We start from the raw sequence: 17,499 nt of genomic DNA, 5'->3' as shown, positions 1-17,499 counted from the left end.
GAACAGGAAAGAACGAGGAGCTGGGAAGGAACTGCTTAGCTGCCCTCGTGTGCTGGCTCTCTGTCTGGTGGATGGGTAGATCTCCAGTTCCCCGCTCCCACACAGGAGACTCACAGAAGGATGGTCAGGGGGTTTTGTGTTTTCCATTCTCATTTCTTGAAGAGCCCAAGTTTAGGTACAGTATTCTGCATTCTCCACCCTCCTCTAACCTGCCTTTTGTCCTGGAAGCCCATCGCTATGGGCTATAATCAGGGCATTCTCACCTCTGGCTTTTTTTTTTTTTTTTTATAAATGTATAGGAAGCTGCAAACACTCCTCTTTTTTTTTTTTTTAATTTTAATTTTTATTTATTTATTTATGGCTGTGTTGGGTCTTCGTTTCTTTGCGAGGGCTTTCTCTCTAGTTGTGGCAAGTGGGGGCCACTCTTCATCGCGGTGCGCGGGCCTCTCACTATCGCGGCCTCTCTTGTTGCGGAGCACAGGCTCCAGACGCGCAGGCTCAGTAGTTGTGGCTCACGGGCCCAGTTGCTCCGCGGCATGTGGGATCTCCCCAGACCAGGAATCGAACCCGTGTCCCCTGCATTGGCAGGCAGATTCTCAACCACTGCGCCACCAGGGAAGCCCTCACCTCTGGCTTTGACTGTGTTTGGCCAGTGGGAGGCAATGGCAAGACAGCAGAGGACTGGGGGAGAAAGAAGGGGAAGCGAGACTTTCCCGATGCTTCCCTGCTCTCCTCCTGGCTCTGTGTCCCTGGCAGTGGCGGCATTTTGGGGTCACCGCTCCTGTTGGGTGGCCTCTCTTCTTGGATTCCAGCGCCCACTGGTCTTCCTCATAGAGTTCCCTCCCCTTGGCTCCTCCCCTGGAGGAGTGCTAAAAGGACTTCATCCTGTTGTCAGTCGCTAAGGACCTCACATCTCTTGTCGGTTCCCTCTACCCGCACACACCTCTGGAACCAGACCATCCATTAACACCCCCGGAACCAGTCCATCCATTAACACCCCACTCAGCAAAACTTTTGAATGTGCCTTCTTTTTTCTGCTGTATCTAAGTGATACAGGCTCTGACTACCTCTCTTCTGACTCTCACAACTGGTATTCTAACCAACCCCAGCTATGGAAAGGTTCATCTGGAAGACCAAGAGGCAAGTTCTGAAGAGACAAAGCAAAGATTCTGGGCACTTGCCTTCCAGCTGCTCACACCGTCTCTGATCCTCAGTGCTAACGAATAAGTGGAAAGTCATCTAATGCTCTGCTACCAGATGACATATTTTACCTAACACTATTCTGTTGCTCACCATCATTATCTGTATTGGTGTATAAACTGCATTTCTCTTACCATCTATCTCATTTTTGGTGGACAGACTCCCAAATTCCTTCTCTTTTATTTATGCATAACACATGAGTGATTCACAAGTGGGAAAGTCAGCAGGGCTCCTTCGACCTCAGTCTTCTCATCTGTAAAAATGGGATAATAATACTCTCATCCTCATAGGGTTGGCATGAGGATTAAGTGAGTAACATCTGTAAGTGCTCAGAACAGCAGATGTAAACTATTAGCCAATACTGTTATTATCCTCTCATCTTATTTATCTTGCCTCACTTTCCTACGGCCTCTACGCAGGAAGGGGAACAGGGAAGTTGGCTAGCTTTCAATGCTTTCCTCAGTACACGTTACCCCTCCACACCCCATTCCTGAGTAGATTTCCTGCTCCGCCACCTTTGCATCCCAGGAAGTTCCTGGAAGGGCAAGCAGGGAAGTTGTGATACTTATGTTTTCTGCTTTCAATTCTAGACCAGTGGTTTTCCAATGGTGGCCTGTGGAGCCCTGGGGTTCCCAAGAAGCCCCATGGACCACAGAAAGTGGTTATTGCCGTAGGTCACAACTTTCATCTTGCTTTTTTAAAATTTTATTTTTTATTAAAAAGACTCTTTTTGGAGTATAGTTGATTTACAATGTTGTGTTAGTTTCAGGTGTACAGCAAAGTGAATCAGTTATACATATACATATATGCACTCTTTTTTTTTTTTAAGGTTCTTTTCCCATGTAGGCCATTACACAGTATTGAGTAGAGTTCCCTGTGCTATACAGCAGGTTATTATTAGTTATCTATTTTATATATAGTAGTGTGTATATGTCAGTCCCAATCTCCCAATTTTCCCTCCCCCCAACTTATTCCCTGGTAACCATAAGTTTGTTTTCTACATCTGTGACTTTACTTCTGTTTCGTAAGTTCATTTGTACCCCCCTTTTTTTAGATTCCACATATAAGTGATATCATATGATATTTGTCTTTCTATGTCTGACTTACTTCACTCAGTATGACAATCTCTAGGTTCATCCATGTTGCTGCAAATGGCATTATTTTGTTCTTTTTTATTGCTGAGTAATATTCCATTGTATATATGTACCACATCTTCTTTATCCATCCCTCTGTTTATGGGCAGCTTGCTTTTATTGGAGACTCCTTTTAAGATTCTGTTTGAACAGACTTTCAAGACTTAAAGTTGAAAATCCCTGTATTGCTGTTCTGAGATATTGAAGCCCCAGATTTTACAACTCTCAATGTTAATTTCTTTGGCCCCATTGCCAAGAAACTTTATCTATTCCATTCAAATCATTTGTATTCTTTTCCATTTCTGATGTTCTGAAATAGATATGTGAACAAGCAAATCTTTGTGTACTTATGTGAGCTGTGCTTCTCAGGTGCTCTTCATGTTTAGCCAAAACTGTCCCCTTAATTCCCAGGGAATTCCCTGGGGAAGATAACTATAACATTTTTAAACAATAGAGACATGTGAAGGCACTTGACTTTTCCTGGCCCCTGATTTAGCCGCTGGAGTACGTCCACCCCTTGGAATCCAAGATTGCTAGGGGACTATCTATGCAGTTCAAGACTTTGAACTTGAGAATATGTTCAACGTCTATTCTCTGTTCAGGCACAGAGAATATGAATTCATGAAGGGAGCAAAAGCTCCAACCTCCAGATCTCTGCCTGGAATGCTCTTATCCCACATTGCCACAAGTTTCCCTCCCATTCTTCATTTGGGTCTTTGTCTCAAATGTTACCTCGTTAGAACTGCCTTAAGACTGGGGCAAGAGGAGCCCCTACCTTGTCTTCTGAGCTCTCTGGCCCTCTTCCAGCCATGCCTCTTTCCACAGAGCTAGAAGACCATGGGCCAAGGGGATGAGTCCACCCAAAGCTCCTGTGTCTCACCCCTTCTTAGATCATACTGCGGGTATATGAGACCCTAGAACTCCCTACCCCAGTAGCACCAGGCCAGCTTCTAGAGACTGCATCAGCCTTTTCCCAAGGTCTGTTCTCTTAAGGAACCAAGGAGCGGCTATTTGCTGGAGGTATGGATGGAGCTCAGATGTGCAGAGAGGGATGCTATAGGTGTGGGCACAAGTTCCCTTGAAGTATGGGATAGAGCTGGGGTGCAAAGAGTAGGAGGAAGGTTGAGGGCCAGGGACCAGTTACCACCTAAGCAGCCCCATTCCAGTGCACATCTTGGGGGAAGTCCGAGATTTCTAAACTTAAGTTTGGCCTTCCAGATTATTATGAAGGTATACTTGTCAACATGAAAGGACAGGAATTTTACATAACAGTTTAAATTGGTTTATAATTTTAAATTATGTAGACATATGATATGTGTGCCTCCATTTGCACTATTTACCCTGGTCCTGCAAATATCAGGGATGGGCCCATCCCTGACCTCCCTGTCTAAAATAAAATACCACTTCCTCTGTCACTTTATTCTTACCCTATTGTACATGTCTTCATAGCCTTTGTCAACATAGGATCTACATTTACATCTCTCTATCCCTATGTACACTAGAATGTAAGTTCCATGACTGTAGAGTCTTGGTTTTACTGCCTCAGCCTTAGTACCTAGAGCAGTGCCTGGCACAAAGAAACCACTCAGTAAATGTTGAATGAATAACAAATCTAGTCTCAGATGGCTTACAGGTGAGGTGGCCTAACCCAGCAGACACAAAGGGAAAAGATCACGTGACAACACTCTGAGGAACCTCCCGTTAAGATAACTCAGCACTGGAACTACAAAAGGTAGACCATGGAAAATTAATCATCAACACTTTAGTACACATGAACACAAGATTAGTTATCAGGTTACTCGTGAGAGGGATATGTAAGTGAATATGGAGATCTGTGCATAGGCTGGAGAGTTAGATGTGGGGTACCTGGGCTGCTGGGAGCCCCAGTTGGAGGAATCGTCCTAACAACCTTAGGTGGCCAGACCTGCGTGCTGAGGAAACTCTGATTCCACCCAATGGACCACGCCAATCCAGCCCAGCCTAAAATGGAAGGGGGCCTTTAATTCATAATTAGGAAGCCCTCAAATAATATTTTCCTTAGATGGTCACAGGCCTTGGGGGGTGTGGGGTGTGGGCACATCTGATCCCCGTGGGGTCATGGTGGTCACAGACTCAGAGACTGTCCTACCACCCGTCCTTCTCTCCCACGTGCTTCTAATTCACAACTTTTTATCGCTTGGTGGGATCCCCAGAACTTTCTGGGAACAGCATAAATCGGTCCAATCTATTCCAACGGACTCTTTTCCCGTTGGATACGGGGCCTGTGAGAAGCCAAATGACTTCCCAGAGTCCCCAAAAGCGACAGGAACGCGGGCCCGGGACTCTGCCCCGCGGATGTCCCACACCTATCATTTGGCGGGGGTGGGCTCCGGGGCCTGGGATGCGCTCCCCGCCTCCTGGGGCCGAGGCGGGAACCCGACTAGCTCTGAGGTCTCGGCGGACTGCGAAGGGGGCGCTCGCAGCCGGGCCCGGACACCAGCGCCCGGCTCCGGCTTTCGTCCTTCGTCGGCTTTCCTGCCCACTGGCCGGAGGGCGGGGCGGGGAAAGGGGCGGCACCAGGCCACGGTAGGCGGGGTCACGTGGCTCCTCCCCGCGACGGAGACAAGAGGTGCGGCGGAGCCGCCCGGCACCAAGTAGTCCGAAAGTTGTGCGCAGTGGTGGGCTCCGCGCAGCTGCAGAGGATGGAGTGCTGTGGACGCGACTCCGGGCCGCAGCCGTCGCTGCTGCTGCTACTGCTGTCGCTGCTGCTGGTGGTGCCCGGCGCTGGCGCAGCCCCTCGCTCGACGCTCTACTCGCCCTCCGACCTGCTGACGCTGCTGCAGGCTGGCACCCTGCGCGGCGCCGTGCTGGGCTCCCCCAGCGCCTGGGCGGTGGAGTTCTTCGCCTCCTGGTGCGGCCACTGCATCGCCTTCGCCCCGACGTGGAAGGCGCTGGCCAAAGACGTCAAAGGTGAGAAACTGGGTGCGGGGGGAGGCTCGCTCCACTCGCCCCACCCGGGCGGATCCCCGCCATCTGCCTCACGGAGCCCCCTTCAACGCTGCCCGCTTCCTTCTGCCTGTCACCTCAACCCATCTTCCTCTCTGCCCCTCCCACTTCCCCCCAGTTTCTCAGCCCTCAGCTCCATCTTTACTCCCGCCCCTCCCTTTCTTTTTCCCCTTGGCCGGTGTCCCGAGTTTTCTGCCCCTCCCCGCGGTCTGGGTCACCAGACCTGCTCTGCTTTCCTTGTCAGTCTTCTGCCGGCTTCTGGCCCCCATCCCTGCGACGTGGTCTCCTTTGTTCCTCCTCCCTGACACCTTACGGCTTCCTGTAGTTCAGCCTTGCGGCAGACCCCTTCCTACCAAGTTCCCCAGCTGCGGTGGGATCAGTGTCGGGGAGAAAAAGAACTGATACTCATTCTGCCGCCGCCCCTATTCCCACTCCCGCCTTCCTTTCCCCACCCCTTGGCTAGTAGACCCTGCCGGTACGTAGACTTCCTTTCTCAGCTGTATCTTTGAGGCAGAGTTTCCCTGTTTCCTGTTTCCCGGCCGCTCCTGACCTGCTGCCTCCAGCTCCTTAGCTTCTGGGCCACATCCTTCTCTCTTCCCCTCCTTCTGCACCTTCTCCTTCTGCTTCAACCTGTGAGCCCAAAGGCCCGACTGAGGGCAGCCTCTTGGTGTGGGTTTGGCCCTTGCTCCATTTTCCCCTTCATTGGCCTGACCACTAATACCATATTTCCTTCATTCTAAGAGACTGTCAGTTGTGAGACCCACCATTCATTTACTAACAGCCTGCGGGGTAGAGGGATAAGACGACCGCTAATAGATGTATGGAGACTTAAAGGTGTACTCCATTACAGAAAGGTTAATGTTTTTAAAAACTTAAGATTTGGAGCTGAGTAAATATGGCAACAATAGTAATGAATATTTATTGAGCGCTTACTGTATTGTATGTCAGACACCTTCCTGAGTGAGTACTTGATGTGTATTATCTCAGAGTTTCCTTTGCACAGGTAAAGATCCCTGTGGTGTCATCCATCTGCCTAGCCCCGGTAGTGGGTATTTGGGGGGCTGGCGTGGCGTGATGGTAGTGGTTTGCTTCTGATTTGCTGCCTCTGAATGGAGTTATTTCCTGATAACTAGGTGGTGCTAGGGCCCTAGCAGGGCTCCTGACCTTCAGCGGTCACTGAATGAGGACTATGGGCATCTTAGGGCGTAGGCCTCTTCCTGGAGAGGGAAGAACTGGAACTGTTTTTCCCCTGCTGTGCCGTTTTCTTGATAAACTCAACTCTTTGCGGTAGAGTAGTGCATTTGTAGATGTTGGTTTTCAAACTCAGGCCACCTCTTCCCTTGAGCAGCTTGCATGGTGGTTCCTGAAGTGGTTAGATGGAAAGATGTATCATCTGTTAGCCATATGGTCTTGGAAAGTTATTTTTAAACAAAACCGATAAACCGTTTTCCCTCCAATTTACACGCAGACACTTGTCTGCATGCCTCTCTGGTCCCATCACTTGAATGTGCCATTTCTCAGCAGCTCTTCACACTGCATCATTTCAGTGATGTCAGCACATCTGGTCAGGGCAGGAGGCAGGAAGAGTGTTGAACGTGGAACTGGAACACCTGAGGGGCACTAGGTGTTCAGGGGACACTGTGGGCCTGAACATCATAAAAATTCCTAGGTCAGTTTACACTTTGAGGCCATACAAGTTCCTTAATGGCCGCAGGTGGACTCAATCTAGAAGATTCTTACATCTTGAGAGTGCTGGACAGAAAGATTAGCTTCCAGCTTACTCATGGGTTTGGCCTCTGGCAACCCAGAGCTTTCCAATGAATTGCACATCCAGATACTGACCCAGCCTGCTCCTGGATGAGGGTTGCCACTTCCCGAAGACCCAAAGGGGTCTTCTCCCCAGTGCATAGAATGAGAGTTTCCCTAAAAAAAGCAAATCAAAACTTAACCTCAGAAAGGAAAATGGTGTCTGTAGAGATGAACCACAGTCCACGGGAGATGGGAGATTCAGGTGAAAACTGGAAGTCTCCCATGAACCATGGAGGTGTCAGCCCCCTAAGCAAGATCATGTCGGGGGGAGCGCTGGCCGAACCTGGTGTTGGCCTGCAATGATAAAGAATGCCTCCACTCCAATCCAAGGAGGTGTTTCCTGGTGAGGCCCTTCAACATCTCTGTATTCTGAGGTTCCTTGAGAAAGTTTGGTTGTGGGCCGGCAGAGGGTTGCTCTCGCACCACCCTGGACCCATGGGCCTGTGGCCCCTGCCCTCTGCCATTGGTATGAATGCCTTGGGTAGGAGCAGTGAGACTGTGGAAGGTCATGAGGGGAGAGAAGAATTTTGCAACCCTGCCCAACTGGCCTCAGGCATTGAATCTGACTGGCCAGGGCTCATTTCTTCAGTAAATTGTAGGCTAGGTTCTCTGGGGCAGTTGTTACCCTGGGGCAGAGAACTTGTTTCTAAGAATCTGGCTCACCCCTTTCTATTCCAGAGCAGCTCTTACTGCCTCACCATGTGTTTGGGAAATTGACTGTGTTCATTTTAGACCTTCAGTCCTCATCACTGGCTAATCAATCAGCAAATATTTGTTGAGTGACCTCTGTGTGCAAAGCATTGTTTACATTGCTATTGGGTAAATCACACAGCAGGGAAATTGACACCAGTAAGAAGCTGTATTTGAAAAGGGTCAGAAGAGCATAACTCAGCCATTTCTTGTTTTGGGAATTCAGGGAAGGGGAAAGTCACAGAGGCCTGGTCACCAAAGGCCTTTATCTAAGCAGTTATTTATTATACACTTGCTTTATGCCAGGTACTGTGCTAAGGGCCTTTATAGGCCACTGTTGTGTATAATCTTTATGAGAAAATATCTGAGCAACAGATAGCCTTTTTTTTTTTTTTTTTAACCTATAAGTAACTTGCCCAAGATTACACAGATGCTGGAGGGGGTTCTTTTTTTATTTTTATTTTATTTTTTTCTATTTTTGGCCCCGCCATGCAGCATGTGGGATCTCAGTTCCCAGACCAGGGATCAAACCCGCGCCCGCTGCAGTGGAAGCATGGTGTCTTAACCACTGGACCACCAGGGAAGTCCCTGGAGGAGGTTCTTTTTTTTTTTTTTTAAATACATTTATTTATTTATCTATTTATTTTTGGCTGCATTGGGTCTTCGTTGCTGTGTGCAAGCTTTCTCTTGTTGCGGCGAGCGGGGGCTACTCTTGGTTGTGGTGCGCAGGCTTCTCTTTGCAGTGGCTTCTCTTGTTGCAGAGCATGGGCTCTAGGCACGCGGGCTTCAGTAGTTGTGGCGCACTGCCTCAGTAGCTGTGGCTCGCGGGCTCAATAGTTGTGGCACACGGGCTTAGTTGCTCCGCGGCATGTGGGATCTTCCCGGACCAGGGCTTGAACCCATATCCCCTGCATTGGCAGGCGGATTCTTAACCACTGCACCACCAGGGAAGTCCCTGGAGGAGGTTCTTGAACCCAGCTCTTTCTGACTCTCCAGAGCCTGGGCAGGTGGTGAGGGGGGAGAAGGAGGAAGGGTACTCCAGGTGGGAAAATGACCTGTGCAGAGCGTGGAGATGAGATTTGTAAGGCGTGGGTGTTGAGTGACAGCGAGCAGTGTTGGTTTCCTCCCTTTCTCTCCCAGGGCATGGCCGTCCTCTCCTGCTTGTACCCCTGAGCTACTAGTGCAGAGCCTGGCGCAGGGTAGCAGCTCACTGAACACTCATGCAGACCGATGGCACAAGCCTCACGGGATTCCAGATGAGGCTGTGAGTGACCAGGCCTTCTGGGGCTGCCGTGGCTCCTCTTGACTCAGACCTGGGGTGTCAGCCAGGTGTGAGGGGCGGGGAAGGCATTTTGTCCGCGTCACGACCTCACTGCCCAGAAGCCGGCAACAAGGAGGAAGCGATGTCGTGGTAATGGCATAGGCCTGGCCAACTCGCTGTGTCAGGAGGACTCCCGGAGACTCAGGCGGGGGTCTCGTTCTGACCTCTCGACCTGACTGGCTCTTGTGGTTTGGGTGGGTGCCTTAATAGAGGCCCAGGCTGCTTAGCACTCAGAGGCCTCATGGCCATTCTTCTTGGCGAGAGTGTTTTGCCATCCAGCACCCACGTGGTTGTCAGAGCTGGAAAGGACTTGAGACATCTTCATCTTGGCCCTCGTGTGACCGGTGAGGAAACGGAGACCCAGAGAGGAGACGTGTGGAGCTCATGGTGCTTCGACCAGTTGCAGCTGTCTGCAAGCCCTGTGACTCTGGGTCCAGTGCCCCTTCCTGGCCTTGTGAGTGGGGTGGATATGCCGCCTGTGACTCCAGAAGGAGCCCATCCCCCTCACCAGAAAGCACCCCCTCTCCCGCCACCCAGGGTCCGCAGCTGTGCTGCCTACACTTACCTCCCCTCCCGTCCACTCCATTTGCTCATTTACTCTGTCAGTGGGGAGATTACTTTGCCAAGGCAGTAAGTGCACCAGGAAAGTTTTTTTTTCTCCCTAAGAGTAGGGCTGGACTGAGACTGCTAATCCTTTTGGTGTTAGGCCTGCAGGTTGTGGTATTAAGTCACCCGACACTTTAAAAAGCCTCTCTCACCCAGCTCTGTACCTCTTTGACAGCAGTGCACTTCCCGTAAATGCAGCTTTGCTTTACCAGTGGAGCACCCAGATAAGGGTCCTCTCTATTCCTGGTACTGTTACTAGAATGACGAATAGTCAGGCCCGCAGTGATTAGGGTCAAAACAGAGCTTTATAGGTCATTATGGCTCATTAAGGTATTGACGTTGATATTCCTGAGAAACATTTCTCAGCCCGGACTCTCCCAGCACCTGACTGGCCCCAGGCTCCCCCTCCTCCTCCCCCTCGGGCTGGGGCTGGTAAGAAGAGGCACCGGTTCCATTTCATGGAGGTACAGGGAATCAAGGCATAAAGAGAGGGAGTCACAGACCTTCCAGGAGCTGGGAGCTGAGAACTCTCAGGCATCACCTCCCGCCTCCATCCCCGTTACTAACACCCACCCCACCCTGCCCCCTCTGAGTTTCCTGGCTGGGAACAGAGAAGCTCTCTGTTGTGTCCTGGGCCCTCTTGAGACCACCGGGGAGGCTCAGATCCTGGGTTCAGATCCCACATTCACCACTGATTAGTTGTGTGCCTTGGGCACAGTTATCTGATCTCTATTTTACAGTCTAGGAAAGCAGGTCTAGAAATGAATAAATACCTCCTTACTTTCTTCATAGCCTAGTTGCACACATTAAACTACATACATTAGGCACATGATAAACTCTCTATAGGCCTGATATCACTATCATCTAAGTAAAGGCTGAGTCTATGATATTGACCAACTCTTGGGCGTTAGAGAGAATGGTATGTAGCTAGAAGACGAAACTGTTTTAACCATTTTCTCTCTCATGGGGAAGGTTGTGACTGGAGCAGACAGCAAAAGTATGAAGGTAGCCTCCTGACCCTGGTGAGGCAGAGGGACAAAAGTGGGGTTTTGGGTCTGGTAGCCCTTGGACCACTTGGAGGTCTCTTGGTCTCTGTCCTCGTTTGTAAAGTGGGTAAAATGGTGCCCACCTCCAATGGCGGTGGTGGAGTGGGAAAATCTGGAGTGTGCTGTGGACGCTTGCTGAACACAAGCTTTCTGTCCTCTCCTCTCTTTGTGCCTTCAGAGCCTCATGCCCCAGCGGGCAACAAGCAACAACTCTGGCCCGAGGGATGGCGGCCTGCACTCTTGGAGAGGAGAGGAGTGGAGCAGTTGAGGCCTGCTGTCCTTGGTCACCCTGCCAAGTGGCCTTGTGAGACCCCCTGCCAGGGGCCCTCACTGGTGGAAGGACACAAAAGTGCCACTCCTCCGCCCTTAGGTCTAATTGACGTGCTGATTCTTTTGAGAACAGTTGGGCCTCTCCTGGGAGTCTCCCTGAAAAAAGCCCTAGATGCAGAGCCAGAGCCAAGCCTGAAATGTGCCAGATGACCCTACCGGGTGACCTGTGCTTCCCACCCTCTGCTGGGCCTCCCTTGGGCGGGAGAGGAACCATAGAAAGGAGGCCTGGGGTGCTCTGCCTGTGATCCAGGGCAAAACCCCATCCCTGGGCAGCTCGCTTCTCCTGCATTCGCAGGTGATGGGCATTAACCTCACCCCCTGCCTGGACCTGAGAATAGAGTAAGGCTGAGAGAAGATGTTCCAGCCCTGTAGCGGCCCCAGGACTGGGTCAGTTGTATAATTCAGTCGATAGTCACTGAGCACCTGTTGTGTGCAGGATAATGGGGAAGCTAGGCAAGGAGAATGCAAGGATGAAGAGACACTTAGGGATGGACAGGCTTGTAACTGTGTGGCGGAAACGAGAACAGGGTCTTGAGCCTTGGGCTTGGAAGGCAGCTCTTCCTGGGGGGAAAAATCCCGTTCAAACTGAGTTGTACCTGACAACTGGGAGTTTGTTGGGAGGGTAGAGGTGGCTGTGGGAATAGCCTAGATGAGCATTGTGCTTTCAAGGAAGGAGAAAACATTCAGCGTTCCTGGAGCATAATTTGGGGAAATGATAAGAGGAAGCTGGGTGGGGAGGGACCAGATTAAGAATGGCCTGATGCCTGTTGAGTTTTCTTCTAGAGGCAATGGGAGCCACCAAAGAATATTGAGTAGAGAGTGACATAGATCTGCAGATAGAAAAGATCACTGGTGGCTGGGTAGGCTGGTGATGGGGCATATTAGAACCTTGGCCAGGAAGGAAATGAGACATTTCATCTGGACAAGAAACCCTGCACTAGCTCACTAGGAGGGTGGGTTAGAGGTGATGTGAGAGGTAAAGAACCCCGGGGGTGGGGAGAGGAGACATGGGGGAGGGCAGGAAGAGAGTCGGGAGGGAGGGTGGACAGGACGCAGAAGCTGGTTGGGATTAGTGGTTCCGCGTGGCTGGACTGCCTGACTCTGTCCCTCCTACGTGGTGCCGACAGTGGGGGAGGGGTCGGGGAGAGCAGAGTGTCAGGGAGGGCAGGAGGGATGCTGTGCCGAGCCCAGCGTGGAGCAGACCCTGATCACTGACCACAGCAGGCTGCCCTTCCAGCTAGATGTAAAGCTGAAGGATGCAGGCCATTCGGGTTGGCGTGTATTTGTAGCTCAAACTTGCCCTCCTGTGCTAGGGGAGCCGAGAGCTCCCCAGAAGGGGTTTGGTGAGATGGGGTAGCGGGGGATGTTGGGGAAATGGCATCATAGGATGTGGCTCACCTGTCTCTGCTGAACACTTGCATTCACACCCCACTCCCCCATCCCCACTCCCTCCCTCCCGCCAGGATTCAGTGCCAAGAGTAGATTGCCAGCAAGAAAGGAGAAGGGGGAGAGGGGCTGGGGAGGGAGCGGGTGTTGCCTCTGGCCTGCCTCACAGTGCCAGACCCCCTCCCTCGTGTCACCCCAAGAAGGACCAGCTTAGTTGCTCTGAACCTTCGGAGCCTTTCCTTTGAGGGATGGGTCAGGGGTGTCTGGGAGGCATCCTGACTGTTCCATACATCTGTCGTGGAAGTGAGGGTGACACTCCTCCCCTGGGCATAAAGGTTCTGGGAGCTCTGATGTCTTTGGAAATAGTGGTTTTTCAGATGTTGTAAGGGACAGGTTCTGGGGCGAGGTAAGAGGTCCCGGCAAAGCCACAGGTCTCAGGGATGTTATTTGGATATTAGTCTTCTGTCATTAGCGAGTTCTGCGTCGGCTGCCTGTGTAAGTCCCCCCACCTCATCCTGTGCTGCAGGTGGGAGGGGTAGGGCCCTGTGGGGAGCATGTGTGCCCTCCCCTACTCCTCAGGCAGGCTCGCTCCTTCCCTCATCGGCCTAGAGATGCCCGCATTCCAGGGTGCCGGAGAGCCAGCCCTGAGCCCCAGGCCGGCACGCCCTCGCTGGCCCCTGCCTGCCTTCCCGCAGCGCCGCCTCTGCAGCCCGCCTGGTCTGTGTGAGAGCCCTCACAGCCTGCCCTGTCCACTCTCCCCTCCTCGTCTGCTCACCCCGGGCCCCGGTTGCCTGTCACCTGGACTGGCGGTCAAGGCTCCACTCAGTTCTCGCCTTTCCTGCCAGGCCCCTGCTTGGTGCCCAGGGCTGGTCTCCCCTGCGGCCACGTTCCTTCAGAGCCCCGTGCCACACAGCGTGGCACCAGTGCCTCGCCACCGGCCCGTCTGTGCGGCTTCACGTGCACATCCTCCGTCCCGGCGGGAGCAGCCTCGCTGTAACGTGGCACTTTGGTAGGTGCTCCCGGGGCACCGGACCTGGAACCGGAGCTCAGGAGGCCTGCCCGGTTGATGAGTTTGTTTTCTGTTTCCCAGATCCGGGGCTGTGGCCCAGAACGGTGCCATTGTTCTCTCTGCCAGTAAGTTCCAGCGGAGGGAGGCCTTGTGGCCCGGGGCCTGATGAAGGAGCAGGGTGCCCAGGCAGCCGGCCTGGGGAGCTGTTATCTTCTGGACTCTGGCCTCAGGGCTTCTTCCCCTGTGGCTTCTAGATCCCAGGTGTCTTCGCCTTCCTCCCCTGGACTTCTGCCTCCACCTCTGGCCGGGGGGCTGGTCCCCACCACCCTGTGTCCCACCCACCCAAGCTGGGCTGATGGCCACTACCTCTGGCCTCAGAAGCCTTCACCGAGGGTCCACGGGGGAACTCAGCACTCCTGAGGCATGCTCTTCACCCTTCTGGAACTGATTCTCTCTAGAGGGCAGCAGAGACAGAGGCAGTGTCCCAGGGGCTTTTCCCCAAGAGGGCCAGGCTCATCTCATACCTCTCTTCAGCTCCTCCAGCCCCTGTGCCCCTCCCCCATTGCAGAATAACGGGGGACGCAGCTTGCTGTCCTGAGTGGGGTACTGGTGCTGTTTAACTGTGTCCTAAGCACAGGCTAAATGCAGAATAACCCAACTATCTCAGAGGCGTGTTTTGAGGAAGGGGTGACCTTTCTCCTAAGAGCTTTGGGGGCAGGTGCCGTGGGCACTGGTGGCGGTGGGGTGTTGCGTGGGCGAGGTCAGCAGGCAGAGGTGCCAGCCCCTCTTACTTACCTCAGCTTTTTTTTGTTTCTTTTCTTTTTTTTTGTCCTTTCAGATTGGAGGCCGGCGCTGAATCTCGCCACCCTGGACTGTGCTCTGGAGACCAACACCGTAGTCTGCAGAGACTTCAACATCACTGGCTTCCCGACTGTGAGGGTGTGTGACCAGGAGGGGCGAGCGGGCTCGGGGGCGGTGCTGTCGGAGCACAGTGCCCGCTGCTCCATGCTTCCCTGGTGTCTGCCTGGCTGCTGGGCTCTGTGGTGTCCTCCCAGGCTTCTGGGCTTGACCTGCTTAAATCACAGCCCCTGGAGCATGTACCTATTTTAGAGGCAGAAAGGGGTGTGAACTGGGAGGCAGAAAAGAAAGAGGCTCACGTGGTCTGGCACATTCTCCCCTTTATAAGGAAAAGGGGCTGTGTGTGGTTGTGTTGGGATGGGCAGATTTTAGCTGTGAGAAGTGATCATCACCTGAGCTGGTGAGAGTTCCCAGCTCCCAGGGGCCTCTTTCCAATCAATTCCTCTCCCGCCTGACCTCCCAGCCTTAGAGGGCTGATCTAAACCCTGTAAAACCAGGGTTTAGGCTCTGACCCACCTGTAGGCAGGATCAGACTCAGGGGGTCTCATGGCCCCCCAGAAAAGGTCCCCTGAGACAACTGGCCAACCTCATCCTCATCAGGCAAGTGCCTTGAACCCAAGAGGCTCAGAAGTGACTGGCAGGAGAGCCTTAGCCCAATGCCTCAGGCAGCAGGGATCTCCATCACCGGAGTCATCACACCCAACACATGAGGGCCCTGTCACCCCGGCTCTGGCTGCAAGTAGCACGAGCTCTCTGATGAGGCCTTGCCTGCCAGCCTGCCCACCGCGGGGCATCAACCACTTAATTAACATCTGGACAACTTCCAAGGCTCTCACATCGGAGGCCCTGGGAAGCCCAGAGCAGCAAGGCTGTGCCATTATACTTAGCACCCTCCCCAGAGCTCAGGCCCGGCTGTAATCCAATTAGTTCTCTTCCAAATTAAAGAATCCAAATCAAAATCTCTCTCTCCACCTATAAATAATTAGCCTGCTCCCACCAGAATGGCATCTAGAAAAGCAATTTCCTCTGTGGCCACTAAGAATAATCAGGAAATGCCTTTGAAAACTGAAAAGCCAAGCATTGTCCCTGGAACAAGATATCTCTGAGTTCAGGGGCTTCAGTTGCCAGGCAGAACCATGAACCATATCTGAGCCTGATGACGCCAGGAGAATTCACCTGGAGAGCAAGGCCCCAGGCTCCTCCAGCAACGTCCAGCTCTAACTCCATGTGACCTTTCTGTTCTCACGGCCAGTGAAATCCTGCTGGGTTCAGGGTTTCCACAGCCCTGGAGAGCTCCCTCCCACGCGCCTGTTACCACTTAGGGTCAGGGCCCAAGCCCCCATTCAGCTGGCCTGGGGAAGTGTCCTGAGCCAACAGCTACTGCCGTGTCATTTAGAGGTGGCAGCGGAGACATTGTTTGTCAACTGTCTCTTTTAAGTAAAAGGCTTCCATGACAGGGCCATGGTCCTATCCTTGGCCCCAAGATGTATAACTTAAAATATTCAAAATTACTCTCCAAGGGGAGTACGGAACCCTCTGTTCCTTCCGCTGAGGCAGGGCAAGCAGCCCCGCGTGGGAAGCTGGGGGAAGATCAGTGTGGCAGCAGGAGTCCCTGCACAGGGGAAGGGGGTTGGCATTGGTCCTGTGGCCAGGTCTGGACATCCTGTGGGGGTTCGGTGGGGGCTGGTGCCTGGGGCATTCTGTTTCTGTCTGGAAGAGGCTGGGGCTCGGGGGGTTGGAAGGAGATGGCCCAGGTTCGTCGGGAGATCCAGAAGCTTCTCAGCACCTATCCGAGTCATGCAGCACCCACAGCCTGAGTGCCCCAAGTGACTAATCGTCTCCGCAACCGCCCATCGTGCTGTGGGAGGGGTGCTGGCAGGGCCCTGAGCTGGGCTCCTTAACTGCCTTCACACCGGTGGCATCTGGCTGGGCTGGGCTGGGCTGGGCTGGGCTGGGCTGGGCTGGTAGTGACCTGTGCATTTCTTAAGAGCTCCAGAGACCAGTGTTGTGACCTCCCTCAGCCAAGCCCTCCCAGCCTCTCCTGAGGAGCCTGCAGTTCAGTTTCAGCAGGGAGAGGGGCTCGGTGCCGTCCTTAGGGCTCTGGTCCAGGGTGCAAGTGGTTCTAGCTCCTGATGGGTCTCTGTTCTAAGGCCCTGAGCAGTGGCTTTCAAACATTGTTACTGTGACCTACAACATTTACAGTGAGATCCAGAAGTTGGTTTGTATCTGTTATCCCTAAAACAATTGTTTCATAAAACGCTGTTCTTAGTAAGTGCAGTACACGCTATTTTCTGTTCTATGTATTCTTTAAAAAGTACTGGCTGTGATTCACTAATTTGATTTTACAACTTACCACTAGATTACTTCTAGTGTTTGGAAAACACGACTCAGATTCCAGATCTCCAGAGATTCTGGCCCGTTGAGAGCCCGGTGTGCGTGTGGGCAGCGTGGCTGGAGTCCCTGGGAAGCAGTACACCCTAGAGGTGGGCCTGGCTGCCAGCAGGCCAGAGAGACGGCCCTGTACCTCTGTCTGCCATCCCCTGGGGACTGGAGCCTGTCCTCGCTCCCACCCATCAAGGCTGAGAGCTCTAAGATGAGGACATGTGTTGAACAGGGGGAGGAGAGAGTGTCGCTGGTGTGACGGGGACAGGCCCGTACAAGAGTATGGCCACGCCCAGTAACATGTGTCACTGTCCCTTTCCTCTGCCTCCTGAGCCTTGTCACCGTGAGCAAACAGTGAGCTTCTACCAGCCCAGCCTGGTTAGCAAACAACTGGCCCTGCAAGGCGGGCCAGCTGTGTCAGGGCCCTATCAAACTGGAGCCGGTGCCCATCTGGAAGAGAACAGAGGGGAGGGAGGGAGAGGTAGCTTAAAGCTGGTTTTGGCTGGAGCTTGGGGACCTAGAGGCTGGAACCTCAGGGGTACAGGCTTTGCCAGTGGGCTTCAGGAGTGCCCCTCAGTGGGTAATGGAATAGGACCCTTTGTAGCCAAAGGCCTGGCTGGGATCAACATTACAGGAAGCAGCAGCATTGGGTGGGAGAGGACAGAAGTCTTCCCTTTGTAAGATTCTGAGGAGATAATTGACACGAGTTCAAATCCTGACTCCCCTGCTTACTGTGACTTGGGA

At 52.7% G+C, this 17,499-nt stretch overlaps 1 protein-coding gene across 1 annotated transcript in view; it reads left to right on the top strand.

The window, feature by feature from the left end:
- Window positions 1–4,934: 4,934 nt before the first annotated feature.
- The window catches only part of QSOX1 (quiescin sulfhydryl oxidase 1), a 39,304-nt gene continuing 26,739 nt past the window's right edge, over window positions 4,935–17,499 (top strand). The window contains 2 exon segments of the mRNA XM_061183052.1: window positions 4,935–5,282; window positions 14,354–14,454. Coding sequence (XP_061039035.1) covers window positions 5,015–5,282; window positions 14,354–14,454 — 369 coding nt within the window. The 5' untranslated portion in view covers window positions 4,935–5,014.

The sequence above is a fragment of the Eubalaena glacialis genome, chromosome 3, assembly GCF_028564815.1.
Source record: "Eubalaena glacialis isolate mEubGla1 chromosome 3, mEubGla1.1.hap2.+ XY, whole genome shotgun sequence".
In the NCBI taxonomy this organism is placed as follows: domain Eukaryota; kingdom Metazoa; phylum Chordata; class Mammalia; order Artiodactyla; family Balaenidae; genus Eubalaena; species Eubalaena glacialis.
Note: the sequence above shows the minus strand (reverse complement) of the source record. Positions and strands in the feature narration are given on the sequence as shown.